General features: G+C 47.0%; 1 protein-coding gene across 2 annotated transcripts; it reads left to right on the forward strand.

Annotated features, from left to right (window-relative positions):
- Positions 1-490: 490 nt before the first annotated feature.
- On the forward strand, positions 491-22,029 carry Fam83d (family with sequence similarity 83 member D). Of its 2 annotated transcripts, XM_026383347.2 has the most exons (4): positions 491-979; positions 13,692-13,859; positions 18,791-18,915; positions 21,042-22,029. In XM_026383347.2, exons 1-4 carry the CDS (start codon positions 503-505, stop codon positions 22,027-22,029), a joined length of 1,758 nt encoding a protein of 585 aa, XP_026239132.2. In that variant the 5' UTR covers positions 491-502. The 2 variants fall into 2 exon arrangements, with proteins under 2 accessions (XP_026239132.2, XP_077656410.1); XM_077800284.1 differs by lacking the exon at positions 21,042-22,029 and having other exon boundaries at positions 503-979; positions 13,692-13,863; positions 18,791-18,846.
- Positions 22,030-24,173: the final 2,144 nt, after the last annotated feature.

Here is a 24,173-nt window from a genome sequence, read left to right on the forward strand (position 1 = left end):
GGCCACTTTGTGGGGCGGCCAGCAGGGGGCGCGCGGGGAATGGTCCGGGCCTCTCGGGTCTCCCAGCTTCGCTGATTCGGCCGCCCCCCGGGGCTGCACAGCACTTCAGGCCCGCCGGTTCCCTCTAGCAGATCGCGCAGAGCTCGGTGTCTAGAAGGGCCGGAGCTGGAACGGCTAAGTCGCGGCGGGCACAGAGTAGCTAAATTTAAGTTCCGCTCAGCAATCCCGCCGAGAGAGCCGGAGCCTGCTATCGCAGCCAGCCACCTGGGCAGCACAGTCTGTGGGTCGGGCTGAGCGGGCCGCTGGGCAGCCAATAGCGACAGGCAGGCGTGGCCGTGCGGAGTTAGCTCCTCCCCTCCCCGCCGTTAGGAGGGTGGCAGCCAATGGGACACCCGGGGCGGGGCGGGGCGGCCAATGGCGCGGGCCTGTTTGATTCAAAGATGCTTATTAAGTGCGTCCGCATCGCCTCCCAGCCCGAGCGTGGTCGGGTCTCCTCGCAGCCATGGCCCTGCGTCCCGACATCTTGGACGAGCTGCCCACCGCCTGCCTGTCGCCGTGCGGGCCGCCCAACCCCGCCGAGCTCTTCAGCGAGGCGCGGCGCTTGGCGCTCGAGGAGCTGGTGACGGGCGGCCCCGATGCCTTCGCGGCCTTCCTGCGCCGCGAGCGCCTGGGCCGCTTCCTGAACCCCGACGAGGTGCGCGCAGTCCTGGGCGCTGCGGAGCGGCCCGGCGAGGAGGGCGCGGCAGCGGCGGCCGAGGATTCGTTCGGCTCATCTCACGACTGCTCGTCCGGTACCTACTTCCCCGAGGAGTCGGATTTGGAGCCGCCGCTGCTGGAGCTCGGCTGGCCCGCCTTCTACCAGGGCGCCTACCGCGGCGCCACGCGCGTCGAGGCGCACTTCCAGCCCCGCGGCACGGACGCCCGCGGCCCCTACGGCTGTAAGGACGCGCTGCGCCAGCAACTCCGCTCTGCACGGGAGGTGAGCCGGTCCTCGGGGTCACCTCTGCGCAAGGTCGGACCGAGACCCTCCTCAGGAGTGGGAAATTGAGAGCTGCTGGGAGCGCGGGCCGGGGTCCTTGATTGAACCCACTCTGCAAGTCTGCGTAGGATTCCCTGGTTCCCCCCAGCAGCTCTTTGTGGAAGGGGAAAGTGAGAGGAGCTTTGGTCTCCAAGAACGTGGATTGTGCCACAGTTCCAACTTCCAAAATTCATATCCTTGGTGGAGGGACCAGAAGTACTCTCCGTTCCTAATGTTAGTTAAAAACCAAACCGTATTGCAAATTTTCCTGGCCGTCAGCCAACACTGGATCCCATTTTCTAGAGCTTGTTAGGGCACGTCTTACTGAGGAATTGCTTTACCTAGGAAAAAGTTCCTGAAAGATGGGCCCCAGAGACAACTGTGGAGCTTTGGGAATCAATTTTGCTAATTACTTCCATGTGTCTTATGTTGTAGAAAGTGGATAAACGCGAAGTGGCAAAGTGATACCCCTGCTCCTTTGTCTCCTGCCTGAGAGGAAGGGAAGGTTTTGTCCTTTCTGTGAATGATTGAGTCAAGGGGTGTGCATTTCCATGAGCAGGGACTATTTAAGATATCTTAAAGTGCAGATACCTCTGCATTAGATCTGCCTCTAGCCATGGTGGGCTTCTGTCCTAGTGTCTGACTCATTCATTGTGTGGCAAGGTATTGGGGTGCAGTGGGAGGTCATGCCTGCCAGCTAGAATGAAATGGCAGCAAGGTTCTGGGAATAAGGGAGGGTGTGGCAACAGGCACTTTAGTCCAAGCCATGGTCTGTTTGCTTGCTCACTGGCAGTGCTCAGCTTCCTGACCTTCTGGCTGCATCAGGGAAGTGGCTGGTAAAGCCCCAGACCATAGAAACACTTGGTAGGACTCATGTTTGAGCATGACTTTGGGTGACAATATTTGTGCATCAGTCCAAGTCTACGAAAAAACCTGTGTTTCTGATGTTGGTTCTTCTTTACTTGACTGGCAGGGTGCTTTGCCTTTGGGGGAAAGGATGTGGGCTGCAGCTAGGCTGGTGTCGCACCCCCCACACACACCCCATGGTGGTTGGGGGGGACCGAGAGCACTAGGTGCTGAAGACATTGTAGGTTCAGTAAGAGTAAACAGTTGGAAAAGGCAGAATTTGGGGGTAGCAGTGCATTCCCAGGGCTCCCCTCCAAGAGAATTGAGCACTTGGAATGTGTAACAAGTAAAGAATGGGTTTCTTGGGGCTGAGGTTGAAGCTCAGTGGTAGAGCACTTGCCTGGCATCTGTGAGGCATTGGGTTCTATTCTCAGCACCGCATATAAATAAGTAAAACAAAGGTTCATTGTCAACCAATAAAATAAAATCGGTCTCCATGAAAGACAGAGAGATGGATTGACTTTGCCTTTGGCTCAGGCCCAAATTTTAGTGGTAGTGGGGGGCACTGGAGCTAAAGGCTAGAGGGAAAACTATAAATGCAGTTTTGCAGTCCCTTAAAAGAATCAAAGTTAGAGCTCAGGCCCTGGCCTACAGGCATTTCATAATACATTCCTGGATAGCTCCTGCCTATTCTGCACCCTAGTATCTGCCATCTGCCAAATTACTTACTCATTGCCTATTGTAAATCACCCTGCCGGGACTAGGGTCACAGGGGAAGGCATGATCCTTGCATGCACTTGAGGATGGACAGTTTGCTGGTGGGAAGGGGTGAGGACATTGCTGCAAGTAGTGGAGGAGCTGAGAGAAAGTCTCAAGAGCCCAGGAGGAGGGGTGGGGTTTGCCAAAGGTGCAAAAGGACCTGGCATATTTTGAGGCAGCCATATCCCCAGCAGCTGGAGCAGGAAGTGCATGAGGATTAGTGGTAGGAGAAGAGACTGAAGGGGAAGATTGGAGCTAGACTGTGGAGGGCTGTGCATTCTAGTGAAGGAGCAATGGGAAGCCATTAGAGGTTTAGAGGGAGGTGGGGCATGCAAAATTTGAGGTCCCAAAGATCATCTCTTTTGTTAAAAAGTAAAAACTGCTTCATCTGCCAAATGCTAATCTAAGTAATCCCCAAAGTATGTTCGAATATTTTCTTCATTTTACAGATGGAACTGAGACATAGAGAAGCATAAATTGCTGCAAAGTCTTGTGACTAGGAAATGATGGAGACAGGACAGCTTGAGGCAGGAAGTTGACCACTGTCGGCTACTGTGCCCTGCTCGTGTCCTGTATGCAGAGGAGAAAACTGTCCACAAGGAGTTCATCCTCAGGTGGACAGAAGCTTTTGGGTGGAGAGGTCATAGAGGTCCACTGTGGTGACCCTCAGGTGCTGCCACCCTGTAAAGCTGTGCACTGTATACATCAGAGGGGCTGTGTCACTCTGACTACATCCACACCAGGTGCATGGACCACAAAGGTGCATGTCGCAGGCTGTTTTCAGATGTCGGCATCTGTATTTCAAGGGCAAATGTGCTTGATGGTTGTGTGAATGTTTTCAGTGCGTCTATTTCCATGCTAGGTCCTTCATCTGGATTCTCTCTTTTTTTTTTTTTTTAAATCTGACACACAATATGAAGTCATTTATTATTAGATATTATTTTTATACATAAATCAAGACAGTTATTTGTATACAGATTTCAATACTGTATCAAGTTATTTGAAAATAAATATAAAAATATTAATAGAAACAGTTGTGACAAGTAAAATAATTTTTTTTTTTGGATAAACAACATGAAGGGATTTTGTCCATGATCCATTGGTACACATTTCCTTTTTATTATGTCAGTGACCAAGATTTAGGACTTACAAAAGTGTCGTTTAAAGACTCTGCTTTCCTTTTCCCTACTGAGCTGACTTCTTTCCTACCCTTTCTTCTGGACTCTGTGAACTTAACCTTCCTGACCAGCTCCCAGAAGCTGGGGAGTATAAAATTAATGCTGGTGGGGGGAAGAGTGTAGTACTTTTATTTTTTTATTTTTTATTATTTTTTTATTGGTTGTTTAAAACATTACAAAGATTGCAGAATTACACCGGTTACACATCCACATTTTTACATAATGCCCTATTAGTAACTGTTGTATTCTGCTACCTTTCCTATCCTCTACTATCCCCCCTCCCCTCCCCTCCCATCTTCTCTCTACCCCATCTCTGGATTATCTCACTTGACCCTTCCATCTTTGGGAAAAGACCACAGTTCAAAGACCAAGCACAAAGAAGTTAAGTAACTCACCCCAATCAAACAGTGTGAGATAGTGGAACTGGAGCCCAAGTCTGCCTGGCTCCAGGGCCCACACCTTTCATCCCTGCTCTATACAGCTTCCTTGCTGAGAGGAAGGATTAATACTTTGGTAGTTTCAACAAGCTGAAAGTTTTGAACAGCTTCTTAAAGACTTGGACTTTTAATTTCCATGTTGCAAGTTCTGTAAACAAGAAAATGTGTGAGCAGATATTTTGTCTCTCCTGGGGAAGGTACAGCTAGACAGCTATTTATAGTACAAGAAGCAGAGGAGTATGTGGGAATCTTTTGGGGGCAAATGAAGGAACTTTGAATTCCACACGAAGGGTCCTGTGAAATGACCCCAGAGGTTGGGACTGGGTTGCATCAGAGCAGGTTCAGACCTTAGTGTTTGCCCTGTGCAGCTTTATTTATCCTCACTGCAGAGGTCTTCGTACCAACTTCCATCCTTAGGTGTGGCTCTGGAAGGAACCTGGATGTGAAGCTCCATGACAGAGGTAGGGGCAGAGGAAGCCAGGGACCTTTGGTAAAGGGTGGGACCTAATCCTGACATCACAGCCTGAATGGATGGGATAGGTTGTATGGAGCAGCTCACTGACCACACAGAATCACCCAGGGTATCTGACACATATACCCTGGGTGCTCAGTAAATACTGTGGAGGTCTGTCGTAAGAGCCCTTACTTTTTGAGCCTCATACTTTTGGAGGGGGGAGAAGGAAAAAGTAGGAAAACTAAGTAGTCATGTGATTCTGTCTGCCTTTCCACTTAACTAGTATTCATCCCTGGATAGGTAGGATGGGACTCTGAATTTGCATTGGCTCAGTTTCTGTGCACCTTTCCAAATACAGGCATTCTGCCAATAGTACGTCTTGAATTCAAGCTGCCATTTCTGTGTTGCTCACTTGAACTTCATCAAAGTTGGAGGGAATATTGCACCTGCCCTGTTGGGAGCTCATATGTTTGTTTCCTAAGGGATTTTTTTAGGATGGTTTTGAACTAACACGGGATTTTTTTCTTCATATTTGCTATAGAATCTACCCCTATCTTACTGTATCTGTTGATGAATGGCTCAGTCCCTGGTCGCCATGTGAATCAGTGGTTGGCTGCCTGGAAGTCCTGGTCTCCTTTGGAGATGTTCTTCTCATGTGGTTGCCTGGCTATTGCTGGCTTCTGAGTGGGAGTCCATTGGCCATGCTCACAGTACCGGGAGATTCTGCACTCCTCACAGCCGTGCTTCTTACCATTCCCTAGACACTTTTGTTCCAAAGAGGCTGCTTTTGTTGTGACCTCACCCTTGGGCATCCTTTCGATGCATTAGTGGTGAGGATCTTTGTGTAGCCAGAGCCCTGCCAGGAGGAATGACAGCTGAGGAATCTGTCAGAGGCCCCTGGTGTGTGTGAGGTTGTACTGGACGAAGGCTCTCCTCTTGCTCAACCCTGCATTGCAGCAGCTCCTGTGCAATGTGGTCAGTTCCTGTCCCAGATGCCTGGATCCATCCAGAGGTTTCTCAACCTTGCCAACTGTTGGCTTTGGGCAAGATGATTGCTTGTCCGGGGGCCTGTCCTGAGGTTTGTACGATGCTGAGCAACATTCCTGGCCCTGCTCACTAGATACCAGTAGCAGGCCTCCCCCCTAGGAAGTCCCGACAATGAGAGTTAGTGCTTAATTGGGCTGGTTTCTGTTTGGGGTGATGGAAAGTTTTGGAAACCGTGGAGATGGCTGTACAACATGAATGTACTTAATGTTGCCACCAAATCATATGCATTGAGATGGCAAATTTAGGTTATATATATTTTACCCCTAATTTTTACAGTTGCCAAATGCCCCTGGTTGGAGGGGCAGGGATCGCCTGGTTTCCCTAGGTGAAAAACCACTGCCCTGGGAGTTCTCAGTAAGGCATCATCATAGGATGTCACCCAGCACCCAGTGTGGCTGCCCTTTATCTCTTCCTTTTGATCATGTGTTAGGGTAAGGATTTTAGAAACTTCAGCCTTTGTATTTATTTTTAATTTATTTTTAAATACATGAAAATAGTGGAATGTATTACACTCATTATTACCCATATAAAGCACAAATTATGCCATTATGCATATACTCTTTTTTTTTGCATCACAATTCTTAATACACATATATACCACAATTTTCATATCTCTGTATATAAGGTATGTGGACACCAAATTCAAATCTCCGTACATGTATGATGATGACCATCACATTCCACCATCCTTGCTAATCCTCTTCCCCCTCCCTTTCCCTCCCACCCCCAGACTTTTTATTTTTTGAATCATAAAACATACAAAATAAAATGTGCTATTTTAACAGTCCTAAGTGCACAATTCAGTGGTCTTAAGGACCTTCCCAGTGTTGTGGCTTCCATCTCCTCTCTGTTCAGAGCTCTTCACTCCACACAGGGGTTCTGACCACTAAACAGTACCTCCCCTCCCTCCTCCAGGCTCTGGCAGCCCCGTTCTTTGGTTGGCTGCTTTATCTCCTTATTCAAGTCTTCATCAGGAAGCTGTAGGATTAGTCTCTGGCTCCTGTATAGGTATGGAATCTGCTCTCACAGAAGAAACAAAAACCAAAAGAACAAAATGTAGTGTGTATAGTGACTTTTAAAAACAAAATTTTTGCCAGGCACAGTGACGCACACCTGTAATCCCAGTGGCTCAGGAGGCTGAGACAGGAGGATCTCAAGTTTAAAGCCAGATTCAGCAACAGCGAGGCGCTAAGCAACTCAGTGAGACCCTGTCTCTAAAACAAAAAATACAAAATAGGGCTGGGGACATGGCTCAGTAGTTTGAGTGGCCCTGAGTTCAATCCCCAGTATCCCAAAAGAAGATTTTTTTAGGGGTGCTGGGGTTCAAACCCAAGACCTTGTGCATGTTAAGTAAGCACTTTCCTATTGAACTATACCAATAAGAATTTTTTAAAATCTTGCTGCAAATGATATAACCTCTGGATGGGAGTTTGGCAATATCAGCAAATTTCAGTTGTGTTTGCGTGTTGACCTAGTAATTCTGTTTATATGTTTCTAACCCAAAGATACACTGGCAAAAACATAGACATATGCAATAGGCTATTTGTCTCAGCATAATTCTAGTAGCAAAATCCTGGAAAGGGCTTCCATGTCCGCCAGTAGAATATTAGTAAACAAATTATTGCATCTCTGCAGTGGAGTCCCCTGCAGCTCTGAGTGAGGTGAGGACCAGCTCTGTGTTGTCATTCAAAGTGCCTAGGGCAGGAGCATTAGCCACCTGTGCCCACTTAAGTTTACATCAGTTAAAACTAAATAACAAATTCAGTTCCTCTGGGATCTCAGAAGGTTCTGTTGGACTGCAGTAGTTTAGAATGATGTGATCATATTCTCCTTTTACCTGGGGGGGGGGGTATGAACATTTATATACACACGTATATTCATAATACCTGCATATACTTGTTTACATTAAAAAATGGAAGACTAAGTGAAAAGTGAATAATTGAGACAGTTATTTTAATGGGAAGGGCAGGAAGGAAAAAGAAAAATAGGAGGGAAGGGATAAGGATGGAAACTAGGGGTCCCTGAATGTACCTTGTTTTGTGCATTGGATTTTGGATTTTTATACCATTATAAAAACTAAAAATGATGAGCCTCCTTTATGCTCATGACCCGCCACTCAGAAAGACCTCTCTTGATGCTTTTCCGGCTTTTGAAAAGCCCAGCCCACCTGGACAGTGAAGAGGAAGTGCCCCCATGTGGTCTGGCCCTTGGAGGGTATGAAAGGTTGGCTCCCACCAGCCGCTGCCCCCTGCCTAGAGAGGCACCCGGCCACTCCACAGGCAGAGGCCTGTCACACTGTAACCTCGTGCTTAAATTGTTAATTTATACTAACAGCCTATGAAATCTAGGGAGAACAACATCCACCCACAAATTTAGGTTTTGCTGTGGAAATTTCCATTCTTTCTTGTTTTTAAACCTTGAAGATGATGTCAAGGCAATCATTTAAAGATCTTTAAGAAAAATCCCCAGGAGATAATTTCAGTTGCATTAAAACATATAACAAATGGTGCTCTTTTAGGCACCAGGGCCTCCAGGACGTAGATGGCAAGAAGGGGATTGGTGGTGTCATGGGTCAGTGCCGGGAGCTTAGTGGCCAGGCTGCTGTTGACTGCTGCCCGTGCTGACACATCTTTGAGTGTGTGCAAACCTTTGGTTGAATTCCAAGCACGCTGCACACCTGCCTTTATTCTGTGAGTCTGAATGGGAAGGGAGGGAAACTGGGGAGCACAGGGAAGGGGTGATCCACATGTGCTTCCTGCTTCATGTAGAAGAGCTGGAATGAGAACTGGAATGACTGGCCCCCCAGCGGCCACCGGAGCCTCACAGGAGCTGCTGGTCAGAACTGGACCAGCCTAGCAGGAGGGCGCATGATTCACTAGACAGAGGCCTTGTTTTGAAGATACTGAGTCTCAGTGGAATGAGCTTCCAGGGATAGAGCAGAATCAGGACTAAGAACCTGAGCAAGTAGTTTCATTTGAGGGCTTTCTATATGCCAGAAACTGCCCATGGAGTCTCTCATTGAATCACCAAGAGGTAGAGAGTAGTACAGAGGTCAGTGCAGCTTAATGTGCTGTGGCATTATGTACCTGGGTCTCAAGAGTGGGGAGCCAGAGGAAGCCCAGGTCTGACTACAGCCTGTTCGCAGAACAGCTGCACTTCCTCAGGTTTCCTGGTGGGCAGTACTGCCGCAGAGGGAAGGTGCCCTGTGGGCCAGGGAGTTCCAAGTTCCTTGACGTCTGTTAAGTATTTCGTGTTATTGTAAATTGTCCTCTTATTCTATACTCTGCTGATCCTTTCAGGATTCATTCTAAGCTCTCGGTCATTCGAAGATGGGGCCATAGACTTGTCTGGAATAATAATTAGCCTAACACTTTTCTTGTAGATGGCTCTGGAGTTGCACAGACCTGGGTTGAAATTCCAGCTCCTACACTTGCTTACTTGTGTCTCTTAACAAGTTACCTAGCCTCTCCAAGCTTTAGTTTCCTCATCTGTAAACTGAGGATAATAGTGGGGTTTTGAAATCTCTAGATGTCTTGTTTGGTTTCTTTTGTGCAAGAAGGCAAATGGGAAAGATTCCAGTTCTACATGACAAGTAATGTGACCAGGCTCTGACACTCCCTGCCCCCCACACCCCCCACCAAAGACATGCCAGCGATCTCTGCTTTTCAAACACATGGGTCCTCAAGTCCTTTGGTGCAAATCGGCAAAGGAAAATTAGAAGGACTGAGGGGTCCAGCAAGGATCTGAGAGGGTTTGTTGCCTGAGATGAAGACATGGGGTTTGGCCCAGGTGTGGGTGCTCTGGATATGGCTGGAGAAGCTCAGGTGTGGTGTGGGGTTCAAGCAGCTTCTAACCAGCTGGGTGTTTTTTTCTGTAGTAACTGTCTTGGGACTGATTTGCAGATGGGTGTTGGTCCTGGAATAGACTCTAAAAAATCACTGTTTGCCCAGCTCTGTAGCCTTAGAGAGTGGGCAGGCCCTGTGTGCAGCTCGAGCTGAGAGAAGGTAATGCCCAGGGTGACCAGGCACTTACTGGGCATGGGCTGCCATCCTCTAGAGGTGTCTCCTTATGCCTCTGGAAGCAGATGGAATGGCTGATGTCTGTGCCATCCTTCAAGTTCAGGTGCACATCTGGGGCTCAGCAGTCTGCAGCACGAACACCTCCACCTTGCAGATGTGTCCACCCTGGAACATGGGGCTTAGCTGGTGTGAATCAGACTAGTTCATTGCCCAGCTCAGTGAAGAGTCTGTGTCTTCAGGGATGTGAAAAGCCCCAGGGCTGGTTCAGCCATGCAGGGCTTGGGTTCTTGAAGGCAGGAGGTGGGGAGGGGTCTTAAAAGAAAGCCTTCCTGATGAAAGCCACTGGGAGGAGGACTGGCCCTCTCCAGAAGAGGTCTTCTCTCAAGAAGAGTCCTGCTTTAATAAGAAAGGAGGGCACATTGGGCACCGGGGGAGCAGGGAAGAAAATCTGCTCCAGGCCACTGAAGTCCTGAGGGGATCAGGGACCAGCTTATAAGTCCAACACTGGAAAGGGCCAGCCTTAAAACTGAACAATAATCCCAGCTACTTGGGAGGCCAAGGCAGGAGGATTGCAAGTTCAAGGCCAACCTGGGCAACTTAGCAAGACCCCCACCTAAAAATAAAAAGGACGGGAGGTGCAGCTCACTGGTGGAGCGCCCCGAGTTCCATCTCCAGTACCGCAAAACAAAACAAAAAACCAATGAAGGAATAACAAATTAGCTACCAAATAACAAAGGTGTTATACAATGGTTTTATTAAGTGATGAATCAAAATTCAGTTTGGCAGGCTTTGGTGCGCTGGGCCCTGCTCCAGGTTCCCGACTCCTGCAGTCCTAAGGCGGCTGCTGGGCTGCTGGCTGGGCTGTGTTCCTCCGGTCCCTGTTTCCGTAGCCCCCTGGGCGTGTCCACTGGCCCATCACACCATGTCACCCCAGCTCATCTGCTGTCTCGTTAGCCTGGGTTCTTGCAGACAGGGATTGACTTATGTCCCCAGTGCCTGACACTGCCTGGCTCCGGTGGGCTCCCACCAAGTATTGGAAAGCAGAGTGCGAGATGAGGGAGGCAGGCGGGTCTTGTCCTCTGTGCTGTCTCTGCGAGTGCTGTTCTCACCCGTGTATCCACAACTCCTTCACGAAGGTTTTACTGCCACCTCCAGATCCGTCTCAAAGCCCGTCTCAAGCTTGTTTCTTTTTCTGTGGACTTGTGTCCCCTCTCCCTCCTCCAACCCCTCTGCTGCCTCTGCGACCCTCATTGCTTCTTGCCTGGCCTGTCCCCACAACCCGCCACTGGGGTTTCCTCTTTCAGTCTGTCGCCCTAAACATTTGCGGGTGTCACGTGGCCGCAGTGCCGTGGGCCTTGGGTGGCATGGCTCTGTGTTGGAGGAGGTGGGGCCAGGTCTCCAACCCACACCAGACTCTCTTCGGCATCAGTTTCTTTTGTCCTGTTGCTGTCACTCTGAACTCGTTGCTCACGCAGGCAGCGCGTGAGGAGAGAGGAGTGTATTGACTCCTTGGTTGGCATTCAGGGCCCGATGCCATCTTGCTCATCCATCCATCTTTCCCAGTCACGTCCGTGGCTCTTCCACACATGCTGTACATTCCAGCCAAACTGATATGCGCCCTTTGTTTCCACCTCTTCTCCGTCACCATGGCTTCACTTCTCCTTGCCCGCATGTCTGCATCCTATTTGTGATTTAGCCCAGATGCCCTCTCCTCCAGGAAGCCTTCCCTGCTGGAGTGTCTGGTGTGACTGCCACTCACTGCAAGGAAGAAAATTTGCATGTCCCCCCTCCAAAAAAAAAAAAGTTTTGCCCAGATTTACTGACTTCTCACAGTACATGTCATTTTACTTCCCTGTCTCTGACATCCGGTCAGATTCTTTACAGCCATCTTTGTGCCCAGTACATGAGATAGACTTAAAAAGGTGCCGGCTGCATGATCGAACGCTTATTTCCCTCCAGTGTGTGTCTCCCTTAATCTCCACGCAGCCCTTTAACACGAGGGCTGTTAATATCTCCATCTTCCAGAGGGGAAGCCAAGACTAAGACAGATTAAACACCTCGCCCGGGGTCACACAGCTAGCAAGGCGCAGGTCCGAGTTCTGTGCTCAGGCTTTTGGCCTTTTAACTAACCGTTATGTGCCCCAAATGAATGGGATGGATACAGCTCGCAAAGAGGAGGTATAAAACTGAAGCTGCCACCAATTCAGAAAGACTTTTTATTTTCTAAATCCCATGCCCAGTGGGTTTAGCTGTGTCCTTTCCCAAGAATAATAGCTCACAGTTAGGGCACCATAAAGGTCAGGCAGGGAGGGGAGAGAGAGGCAGCAAGGGGGATAACTGGTCTTCCCAGGCTTCCTCATGGCAGTGACATCCCAGGACCTGGCATGTCAAGGTCCCTCGTCCAAGTAGTCCCTGGGGACCCTGGAGTGTTGTAGAAAGACAGCAAAATTGCCCCTTTGTCTCTGCATTTTCACGTAGCCCCCGTGTCCTTAAGTGGTAATGAGTGTCCTTAGTCCTCTGGGACCAGAGATGAATCCATCCCCATTCAAGAGCATCTGCTGCAGTGGATGGGGTGAGACTTACAGATAACTGTAACCTTCAGGAAAAAAGGGTTAATGTGATTCCAAAAGACACGGTATTTTACTGTTGAAGTGGGAGAAGCCCTGACAGCTCCTGATTGCAACAGAATCCTGAACCTTGGCTTCTGACTTGGTTTGTAGGAGCTTGTTTCTAAGCTGTTTTGACACCCAACTACCTGGCCAGAAGTTAGCTGAGGGCTGTGGTTTTACCCCATACAGGGGTGATTAAAGGCTTTGAGGCCTCAGCAGCCTGTCTTTAAATTAATAAGCAGAGATAGGAACCAGCGGCTCCCTCCCTGCGTGGAACTGTCTGGCCAGCTGCAGCTCTGGACTGGAAAGGGAATAGCTGAGCAGGTCCTGAGGGGTCCTTTGTACCTTGCACTTTATGCAGAGTCATTTAATTTTGCTGCAGACCTGTTCTTTGGCAAAGGAATCAACCATTCAAACAACTATAATTTGCCCAAGGATTGCATGGCTGAGAGTCAGCTCTTAACTGCAGTGTGATACTGGGTGTGGAAAATCAATTAGCAGGCACAAGTGGAGCCAGGCTACTGGGGGACAGAAAAGAACTGGTGTGAGTGTAAGGGCAGAATCATTAGGAAATTTCTGTGTTCTTGTGGCCATCTTTTAGTGAGGAGAGGCTGTTTGGTTAGAAAGGCCTGGCTGGTGGACAGAGCCAAGCTTAAGATGGGTGTTCAGCAATAGGGAAGCAGAAGATGGGAGAATCTGTGAGTCTCCTTTGATCATTTCAAGCCATGTGTCGCTGGTGGATGGGGTGGCCTTTCTAAATCAGAGTAACAAGTAAAAACAGAAAGCATGACTCAAAATCAGACAATAATCCAAATCACAGAGTTGGAGGATGCTCTACCCAGAGGAGACCTCAGAGAGAATATAAGGTTTGTTTGCTTTACAGACACAGAAAGCTGCAGCCTGGCGGGGAAAGCATCATGTCTGTTGACAGTGTGGTAGCCCAGAAGCTGGACAGCTTGCTCGTCCAGATGGAGTCTGGAAGACGAGGTTTAGTGAAGGAGCAAGAGTTGAACGGAGCAGGCTCACAGGAAGGCGAGGCGGCAGCTTAGTCCACATTACTAGGAAATTTGCCAGTGAGGAGGAGGGTGACTGGAAGGCAGCAGGGCCAGGTCAAGGTTTGCAGGCTACGGGGGGCCTGGGTAACCTAAGAGAAGGAAAATAGTCCAGGGTGGGGGAAGCTATGCTGTGGAAGGAGGAGGGCAGGAAGGCATTGTGGGGTGGGCATCCTTTTGCAGCTCTGAGATGGGCTCCAAGGTTCAGGCAGCATGCTGTAAGGTGGTGTCCGGGTGAGCTGACGGCTTCTCTTCCCTCTGCCTCCCTGTAGGTGATTGCCGTGGTAATGGATGTTTTCACAGACATTGACATCTTCCGAGACCTTCAGGAAATATGCAGGGAGCGGGGAGTGGCTGTGTACATCCTTCTGGACCAGGCTCTCCTTTCCCACTTTTTGGACATGTGCATGGATCTGAAAGTTCATCCCGAACAGGAAAAGGTTTGTAGTCTGCTATTTCCAGTTTCGCCACAATCAATAAACATGATCGACAAAGTGGTTGTTGGTGGTGTCCCCATTTTCAAGTGAGGGAATTGAGGCTGTAGGCAAAGTCATTTGCTCAGAATCTCGCAGAAAATGAACAGTGCCTATGACCTCATGATTCCACTCCTAGGTGTTCACCCAAGAGCAATGAAAACAGGGCCACACAGAGACCGGGGTATAAATGTTTACAGAAGTGTTACTCATAAGGGCCTAGGATGGAAACAGTCCAACGTTCCTCAGCTGATAGATGGATAAACATATATTCACACAGTAGACTATTGTTCAGCCTTCAAAGGAAGCAAGTATTGACATATGCTATGACATGGATGAGCCCGAAAATGTAATGCTGACAAAAGACCACATATTCTATGATTCTATTTATGTGAAAGGCTGTAATGGAGAAATCTATTCAGACTGAAGACAGATGATCATCAGGACTGGGGAGGCAGGTGGGGGTGGGTAGGTGGTAGCTTAGACTGGCCGACTGCTGCGTATCTCCATGAATGCACAGGAAAACCACAGAAGTGTACAGCAAGTGGGTAAGCTGAATGGTAAGAGAATTCGATCTCAAGCTGTTGAAAAGCGTCTAGCTTCAAACCTTGGCCTCTCCTAACACAGAGCGCAGATCAGCTCCATCCTGCAGGCACCTTGGATGCTGCTGCTTGTGACAGTAGCCCCAGGAGTCCCCACTTTTCATCCTGTCACCCACCATTGTTCACTTGGGCTCTGTCCTGGGCACCGCTCAGTGCTCTCTGCTCTTGACAAATGTCGCATGACTTGCTCCTCTCAGCAGCCTTGTCAGGTAAGTGGCAGGGTCCTGATGCTCTAGACTGGGAAATGGTGACACAGAGAGCCCGTGTGTCCACAGGTCACAAGTAGTGGCCCTGGGGCCCGACTGTCTGCCTCCTATCCTGTATGCATAATCACTGTCCTGTGCTGCTCATTTCTCATTATTATAAAATTAGACCGCGTGTCCTTTTCTCAGGTCATGAAAATATTCAAGTATTTAAATGTAAGGATGCACGACTTAGCTGGCTTGGTCTCTTTAGTAGAGAAAGGCAAGACAAATAGATGTATTTATTTTAGAATTCATTTTCTAAAAATTAAGCAGCCTAGACTTCGACCTTCAGAAATTGATTTATTCACCACTTATTTGAATACCTACAGCTCCATGCCACATGCTATTGTGAGTACTAGAAATAAAGCGTTCAGCAAAGCAAGCAGAATTCGGGCTTTGCTACGCCAGGTTTCCGCATGGGAGACACTAACTGAACACCTTGTTATTATCAAGCAGTTTGGCTTGAAAAATTTTGGCTGTTTAACTTCTCCCATAGAGTTCTTGTTGGCTGTTTCCTCTAATGACAAAGTGGAGGATTGGGCTTAACTAGGTAGTTACTAACCTGTCACTAGTGCCACAGGCAAATAGATGATGGAGGTAGGATTGGGACTTAGAGACCAAATGAAATGGGACAGCCACGTGACTGTCGCCTTAAAAGGGAGATCAGGAGGAAAACACAAGTCAGGTCTGGGAAAAGCAGTCATCTAACTGAGCATTTAGTCCTTGACTGCTCATCCAGCACCAGGAGAAGAAATAGAAGGTGTCCGTGTGTAATTTCAAGGCGCTTTTTCTATAATTAAGGCTGTGTGTGAGCAGCAGAAAAATCACAGAATCACCCTAGCCACAGCTTTGACCCTGCGATCGGCTCCCTTCATCTTCTCAGCAGGAGCCCAGGAAAAAGGTGCTGATGCAGTTGCCCACTATTGATTGCTCCCTCCATGGTCATCTAGATTCTCAGAAGGGTTGAAGGAGGTCTCTATCTCTGGATGCTCCAGTTTTTGTTCTGTCTCAACTCCTTCCTAGGGAGGTACCATCTCCGCGGCTTGCCCTTCCCACCGGGGTATGTCTGCTAGTGATTCTGTGCCCTTATGAAGTCAGGGTTGACTCCCACCTGCCCTGGGCTCTGTGGCTGGCTTAGAACTTTGGATTGCCCTGTCTGTAGGAATGTGTGTAGGTGTTTAGAAGTGCTTTGGCCACAATCACAGAGGCCTGCACAACATTCAGATGTGTGTCCAAGGGAAAGATAGGTAAAACCACACCTAACTCTGTCAATAGTGGTATTTTTTTTTTTTAAATATTTTATTTTTTAGTTATCGGCAGACACATCTTTGTTTGTATGTGGTGCTGAGGATCGAACCCGGGCCGCGCACATGCCAGGCGAGTGCACTACCGCTGAGCCACATCTCCAGCCCCAATAGTGGTATTTTTATGCTGTTCTTGTATGTTGATCCTTTATGACAGCTTCTGAGTCACTGCCTCCTCCAGGAAGTCCTCCTCCAGCCAATTCCACATGGACTTCTGGGAACTTTTCTAATTTTCTAAAACCTAAAAAAAACTTTACCTTGAACTAAGATTTATAAAGAAGTTACAAAAATAATATATGAAATTCCTGAATACTCTGCCCAAATTTTCCAAATGTTGACATCTTATAAACCTCACCACAAATAACAAAATCAGGAAATAAGCTTGATCTAATAACCAATCTGCTGACCTCATGAATTTTGCCAGGCATTCCACTAACGCCCTTGTCCTGGCCCTGGAGCCAGTCCAGCACTCCACCTTGCATTTAGGCCTCAGGTCTCCTTGGCTCCTGTCCTCTGGAGCTGTTCCTCTATTTTTCTTTGTCTTTCAGGGTCTGATGCTTTTGAAGAATATGGACCAGCTGTCTGTAGAATTTGGGTTTGTCTGATGTTTACTCGTGGCTCAATTCATAACATTTTGATAAGAATGCCACAGCAGTGTTAGTGTATCTAGCCATAGTTTTTTGTTTGTTTTGGCTTTTGTTTTTAACTTCTTTTAAAACAATGATGGATTCATACAGTTATACTGATAACACTGAGAAGCTCCAAGTTACCTTCAACTAGTTTCCCCAATGGTGATTCTTTTGTGATTTATAGTTCAATTTTGGAACCTGGAAATGGACATTGGAGCAGTGTGTACATATGTAGTTCTTTCCCATTTTATCTCATGTGGACATCAAGACAGAACTATTCCATCACTGCAAAGATCTCCGTGATACAGTCACATAGCTCCTCTCCCAGTACTCCACCACTACCACTTTCAACCCCTGGCACCCACTAATTTGTTCTCCATCTGATCATTTTGCCCTCTAGAGTCTGTTATATAAATAAAATTATGCAGAATGTGCCCTATTTAGATTGGCCATTGACACTTGGCAGTATTTACCCATCAAAGGACATTTAGATAATTTCCAGGTTTTGACTTTATAAGTAAATTGCTATAAATATTCATGTAGAGGTTTTGGGTAGCCATAGGTTTTCTTTTCTTTGGTTCATGCAAGTCTTGCCATAGGCTTTTAATCATTCATTTGGTTTTCTTCCTTATTTTAGTTCTTGAGGGCAAGAAGCATGCCTAGTATCTGTTGTTTCAGGGCTTGGCACATAGTAGGGGTTCTGTCAGTTTGTGGAATGGATGAGAGTCAAACAATAATCTTAAACATTTAATTTGAATGTGTAAGATTTATAACAACATGTAGTTTCTGGTCTGCTCTAAAGAATGCAGACTGCAGGAACTCAGGAGGCTGAGGCGGGAGGATGCAAGTTCAAGGCCAGCCTGTCTCAAAAAAATTTTTTTTTTTTTAAAGAAAAGAACTGGGGTTGTAACTTAATGGGATGATGCCCCTGGACTCAATCCCCAGTATCAATCAAAGGGAATGCAGACTGTCTTATTTTTCATACCATTGTATATGCATCTCAAATGTCACTTTACAGGAATAGAAATCTGCCTGCATGTGTATGCAGTGTACTGCCAGTGCACCTTTTTTGTTACACATGCACTGGTAGGAGATGTGACCTTGCAATTGAACCCCACGTGATTTGAGTGTTTCTGCTGCAGTTTAGTCCTGTGTCAGAGAAGGCTTATCCTCTGCTCCTGTCTTCAAATTCCTTACTGTGTGTGGGACAGAGAAATAGGCTACTATTCCATAGTGATGTCATTAAACAAAAGATTAGAAGAAGTATCAACTTATCTTAGCCTTGTCAAAATGTATTTATTATTGGCATGTTTTCTTTTGTGATTTTATTTCCCACATTTTGTTTCAAAATCATTTCTTGGGCTGTGTGTGGTGGCACATGCCTGTGATCCCAGCAACTCAGGAGGTGGAGGCAGGAGAGTCATAAATTCAAGACCAGCCTTGGGCAATTTAGTCTTATAAGCAATAAAAAGTAAAAAGGGCTAGGGAGCTCAAGGTATAGTTCTCATGGGTTCAATCCCCAGTACTAGGGGAAAAAAAATCATTTCTTGGTTCTGTTATTTACTCTCCCAAAAGGTGAATGCTCTTTTAGAGCACACACACATGTGAACTAAGGGTCTCAAAAGTAAATACAAGCTGGGCGTGGTGGTGCACACCTGTAATCCCAGCGACTTGGGAAGTTGAGGCAGGAGGATCATGAACTCAGAGCCAGACTCAGCAACTTAGTAAGGCTCTAAGCAACTCAGTGAGACCCCTGCCTCTAAATAAAATACAAAAAGGGCTGGGGATGTGGCTCAGTGGTTAAGTGCCCCTGAGTTCAATCCCTAGTACCAAAAAAAAAAAAAAAAGAAAAAAGAAAAGAAAAGTAAATACAAGAAAAGAACATACACAAAGACAGACTAAATGTAGAAGTAATGTTACTCAAGAAACATCAGGCTCGTGTGCCACGTGTGGTATTAGAGTGGTGACCCCAAGCCACTGACTGCCAGCACAGTATTTGTGAATGGTAAACTAAGCCCTCTGGTCCTGCTCATTTGCTTACTGGATGAGTATCATTGAAGTGTTCATTGATTGATTTTTTTTTTTTTTTTTTTTTATCCCCTGCTCCCTCCCTGACAGCTGATGACGGTGCGGACTATCACGGGAAACATCTACTACGCAAGGTCAGGAACTAAAATTGTTGGGAAGGTTCACGAAAAGTTCACACTGATTGATGGCATTCGAGTGGTGACAGGCTCCTACAGGTACGTTTCCAACAGGTGCCTCGCTTATTAATCCACATTCTTCACATGAAGATATGACATTGTTCCTCTCAGCGAGAGCCTTTGCAGCTACGCATTCCCACGTGTGCACACCTACGTGCAAATGGTTGATCAAAGTCTCCTCCTGTCGGAGGTAATGAGATGGGGTCACTTCCCCTTTGCCCCACAAAACAAAAATGCAAAAGTTAAACTAGCTTGGAGATCACGGAGTCTCCAGTCCTAGGGTGAAGTCTTGGCCCAGGCCTGGGGTTATCAGTGACACAGCCTCAAGTCCCAGTTCCTTGGGGATTTGGACCATGTTGTCACTGGAAGGTAAGGGCAGTTACAGGGGTTGGCATCAGTGTTGCAGGCAGACCTGAAGCTCTCCCCTTCCTTCCTTTTGCTTCAAGCCGTATCAGTTAGTGCTGTAGTCTAGAAAATACTGATCAAGTTCCCAATTCACCTTTGAAGTCTCACTTTGATGATGGTGTCTTCGGTGGGTAGCGGGTATTCAATGGAGGGTGGAGATAACAAGTGGCTAAGATTCATCTCAGGAAGTTGTGCCATTTTTACTCATGTGGCTCCTTGGCTGCACGTTTTGCTCCCTCTACATAGATGGTCCAATGATGTGCAAGATGTGTGTCTGTACAGTTTAGAAAAGAAAAGCCTTCTTGAAAAAATGTGCATCATCGAGTGATAAAAATTTATGGGCCCAGGGTCTGGCAGAGAGACAGTAAGATAAAGAAGCTCTTGACACTTTTCCTTTCATACAGCACCATCTTCGATCAGAACAGAATTAGAATTGTTTCTTGACTTCCTTTTGCAAAATCTTCTGAATACCAGAAGAAAACTAGTCCCCCCCCCCCCCCAAAGAAGAATTTCTCCATGCCAACAAAACTTAGCTTCAAGTGGTTTTTGGCTGTTCTAAAAATCTCAAAATATAAAAACTGCCCTCTTCCAATGAAATAAGGTACCACCAATGATGATGACAGCTCCATTTGTTAGGTCATACTGTCATCCTGGTGTTGGGTAGACACTTGGTTTACATTATCTCATTGAGGGTTTTCAAAATAATCTTCCTTCTTAGGCTTTGAAGGAAGTTCTCTGCAGTGTGTGCATTAAGCAATGTTCTTGGTTGCAAGAGGCAGGGCTGATAGGATGTTTTATGATCTCATTAAAGCACCCTACTTCTGGTACAAGTCTATCAGTGGGGTGACTAAAATGTCAGAAGCTAACTCAAGCTGCTTTATGCAGAATGAAACTTCTCAGCTCACACAACAGGAGGTGTGGAAAGGGGCAGTGGCTCTCAGCTCCTCCTGACCTGGCTGGACACTTATCAGAATGTTGTCTCCTGGTTGTGCTTTTCCCTGGCTGATCTCTATTCCCAAGCAGGCTCTCCCTTTGAAGGCAAAGATCCCAGCTTATTTCCATGGTCTTCCGTAGCTGACTTCCTCTCTCAGCACTCTGAAACTCACTGCACTGGTAGGGTCACGTGCCCACCCTGGATGAATCCAAGGGGACCGTACAATCCGGCCAGCCTGGAACACCCACCCCCACTGAGAATGTAGAGGACACATGCTCAAAGCCTTTTGAGACAGGGCTGGGCATGGGCTCTTTTTCCAGAGGAATGGGAAGGGGTGCTGGACAGGCAGGGGCACGTGGCCACCAATAGCTCTAAACGTGTTTGGAGTACTAGAATTCCGGTTAAACTAACAAATTATTTCCCTTTGTGAAAGGGAAAGAGGTAGTACGGAACCGGCACTGGTGACTGATTCCTTAGGGCTGAGCCCAGTCTAGAATCTGCCACCACCTCTCCACTATGTCATCTCTAGCAGGTTTCTTTGCCTCTAAAATGAGGGTACTGGCCCAAATATTTCAGAATCCTTTCTAGTTTTTAAAACTTAGAAGCTAAGGATTGTGTAGGTTAACCGTTGGCTTTCTTAGTTTTTGGTGACACACGTATCTATTATATGGAAATGTGAAGGCTGGTGAATTCACACTAAATGGTATGTGTGTTACCACCACAGCTGTGACTTACATGGCAGGATACCTGGGCTTTATCAGGTTGATAGTAAGTGAACTGAAATTCCACACTTACCTGCTTCCGTTGTTGGTTTTCATCCCTTCAGCTTCACATGGACAGATGGCAAATTAAACAGCAGCAACTTGGTCATTCTGTCTGGCCAAGTGGTCGAATGCTTTGATCTGGAGTTCCGCATCCTGTACGCGCAATCAAAGCCCATCAGCCCCAAGCTCCTGTCCCACTTCCGGATCAGTGGCAAGTTTGACCACCTTGCTGACCGCAAACCACAGTCCAAAGAGCTCACGCTGGGCAACCTGCTGCGCCTGCGGCTGGCCAGGCTATCAAGTTCACCCAGGAAGACAGACCTGGGCTTGGGGGCGCCCCTGGAGAGTGAGGCAGAGACCAAGCGACAGGACTCCAAGTCCTCCACTGTCAGCGAGGAGGGTCACTTCCATAGCCACAGGGACATTCTGGGGGACAGAAAGGCTGTTGATGTCGCCACCCAGACAGAGCCGGAAGAGGAGACGCCCTCGGTGAGCGTGAGGGAGGTGGGGACACAAACCAGCAGCAGCACCCTGTGTGCCGGGACCCAAACCACTGTGGCCACCAGGGTGGCGACCTCCCAGACGGTGGTGTGGACCAAGTCGACCACCACACAGACTGACTCGGATGAGAGCGGGATCTTTTCTCAGGGAACTCAGTCTGAAGAAGGGTCCCCAGTATCAAAAATGTCTGTGTCGAGGTCTTCCAGTTTGAAGTCTTCCTCCTCCACGTCTTCCCAGGGCTCGGTGGCCAGCTCCATCGGCTCCCATGCTTCCCTCAGAGCCACCGACCCCCTCAGTACTGGACACACCAAGTACCTGGGCACCCCTCACCTGGAGCTGTGCCTGCGGGACTCCTTCAGAAACCTGAATAAAGAGCGGCAGTTGCACTTGGCTGGCGTGAGGTCCCGGCTCAACCACATGCTGGCCATGCTGTCGAGGAGAACGGTCCTTTCTGAGAACTACCTTAGCATCAGTCCTGGGAATTTCACCAGAGCATCAGTTAATTTGGTTGCTATTAGAGATTTAGCACTTTATCCCTCTTATCAGTGACTTCAGTGTGACTCCAGCTGGGTATGGCCAGAGCTTCCTGCTTTAAAATCATCACACGCCCCTGACTGTCTCTCTTTCACTTGACTTTAGCACCTTGACCACCTTTGAATTTCTGTTCTGTGCATTATTTTATGTGGTTTTTGTTTTATCTTTGTCATGTAGCAACTGGGTATTGATGGTATGATTTTAAACACTATGGGTACAGGTTTTTTTTCACTGTTTTAATATTGGTAACTCTTAAAGAGAATGCTGAGGTTCATTTAGTAAGACATAAAATGTTCCACACTTTTCTTGACTTGTGTGCTATTCTTAAACGTCTGAGTCACTGCCGTTTTTATGATCAAAATCCCATTTAGAAAAACAAGACTGTTTCTTAAATGTTTATCTCTGTAGAATATCTATTATCTTAGCATTAAATAAACAATTTGTTTGCTTGAAATTTTTAACTTTCTGGCATTTTTCTGACTCTCTAACTTTTGCATTTAAATACACCTAACAGGTATCTGAATGATTTTGTTTTAGTATTGGGGTGGGGAAAAAGTAAATGATCTAGATTATAAAATGGAAAAAATGTGTTTGCTTAATAGTTAGAAGACATAAAGCTATCATTGGGGATCATACCACCCTTACCATGATGGAGACCAATGTTGCTCTGAGTTTGGGGGAACTTGCAGCAGTCCAGCCTCTACATGTGCACTAGCTTTTCTGTTTTCAAAGAAAAAGCCTGAACTGTTTCAGTGAGGGCCTCGGTCCTCTGCTTTTCTGCCAAAGGAGGCCTTTGGGTGCATTTCTGGATTCATGCCCTAGTGGCCCCATGGGCCCAATTTCATCAGATGGGTGTATTGACAGTGTTTAGCAATCTTATATCCCAGGGAAGGGGCAAGAGAGGACACTGACAATTATACCAGATTCCTGGTCCGGTAGCAGGCACTGTGACTGGTTTCTACATCCTGCTAATCAGGATTGGTGTGGCTGTGGAATCCAGTTTTTGTCCAGTCTTATGCACATGGACAGATCAAAGGGAGAGAGTTAAGCAGTGGCTTCCTCCTGGCTTGCTCGAGCAAACAGCTCTGTAATAGGGAGGGTGTTGTCTGCCACGCAGAATGCTGCTGCACCTGGGTCAAGAGCACTCCTGCAGGTTTTCATGCGTGATCCAGGACTCCCTTGCCATGGATGGGTCATATGCTGGTTTAGTGCAATATCTGTGGCTATGAACCAAATTTACGGAACTGGTTCATGTCTGTTGCAAACGACTCTGGGCTAAGCCCCGAATAAACATGGTTATCTGAAACCATTTTACAGATTTAGGTCACTTTTTTTTTTTTTTTTTTTTTTTTTTTATTGTTGGTTGTTCAAAACATTACATAGTTCTTGATATGTCATATTTCACATTTTGATTCAAGCGGGTTATGAACTCCCATTTTACCCCGTATACAGCTTGCAGAATCACATCAGTTACACTTCCATTGATTTACATATTGATATACTCATGTCTGTTGTATTCTGCTGCCTTTCCTATCCTCTACTATCCCCCCTCCCTTAGGTCACTTTGTATGTGCTATTGTTTGTGACAATTTGGTAGAGAGCTATGTAGGTTAGATAGCTGTTTTCAATTTTCTTTAGGCCCAGATTAAGTAGTATGACACAGCTGGTAAATGGTGACATGAGAGTGTAAACACAGGTTTCTAGATTCTGCGTTCAGGACTTTTATGTTTTTCTACTTATAGGATCAGAGGCACTGGATCATGTACACCGAGCGATGGATGGCAGTTAATGGGATTGTGAATGAAAGCAGAAACAGCCTCATGAACAGATAGATATAGGTGCAAAGCCCTTTTTTTTTTTTTTTTTTTTTTTTTTTGTATCAGGGATCTAGAGGCACTCTAGCACTGAGCCACATCCCTAGACTTTTTTATGTTTTATCTTGAGATAGGGTCTCACTAAGTTGTTTATGGCCTTGGTGAATTTCTGAGGCTGGCTTTAAATTTGTAATCCTCCTGCCTCACTCTCCTGAGCTGCTGGGATTACAGGCATGTGCCGCCATGCCTGTCCAAAGCCCTAATTATTTTTTTTTTAAGAGAGAGAGAGAGAGAGAGAGAGAGAGAGAGAGTGTGTGTGTGTGTGAGAGAGAGAGAGAGAGAGAG

The sequence above is a fragment of the Urocitellus parryii genome, chromosome 6 (genome assembly GCF_045843805.1).
Source record: "Urocitellus parryii isolate mUroPar1 chromosome 6, mUroPar1.hap1, whole genome shotgun sequence".
Taxonomy (NCBI): Eukaryota; Metazoa; Chordata; class Mammalia; order Rodentia; family Sciuridae; genus Urocitellus; species Urocitellus parryii.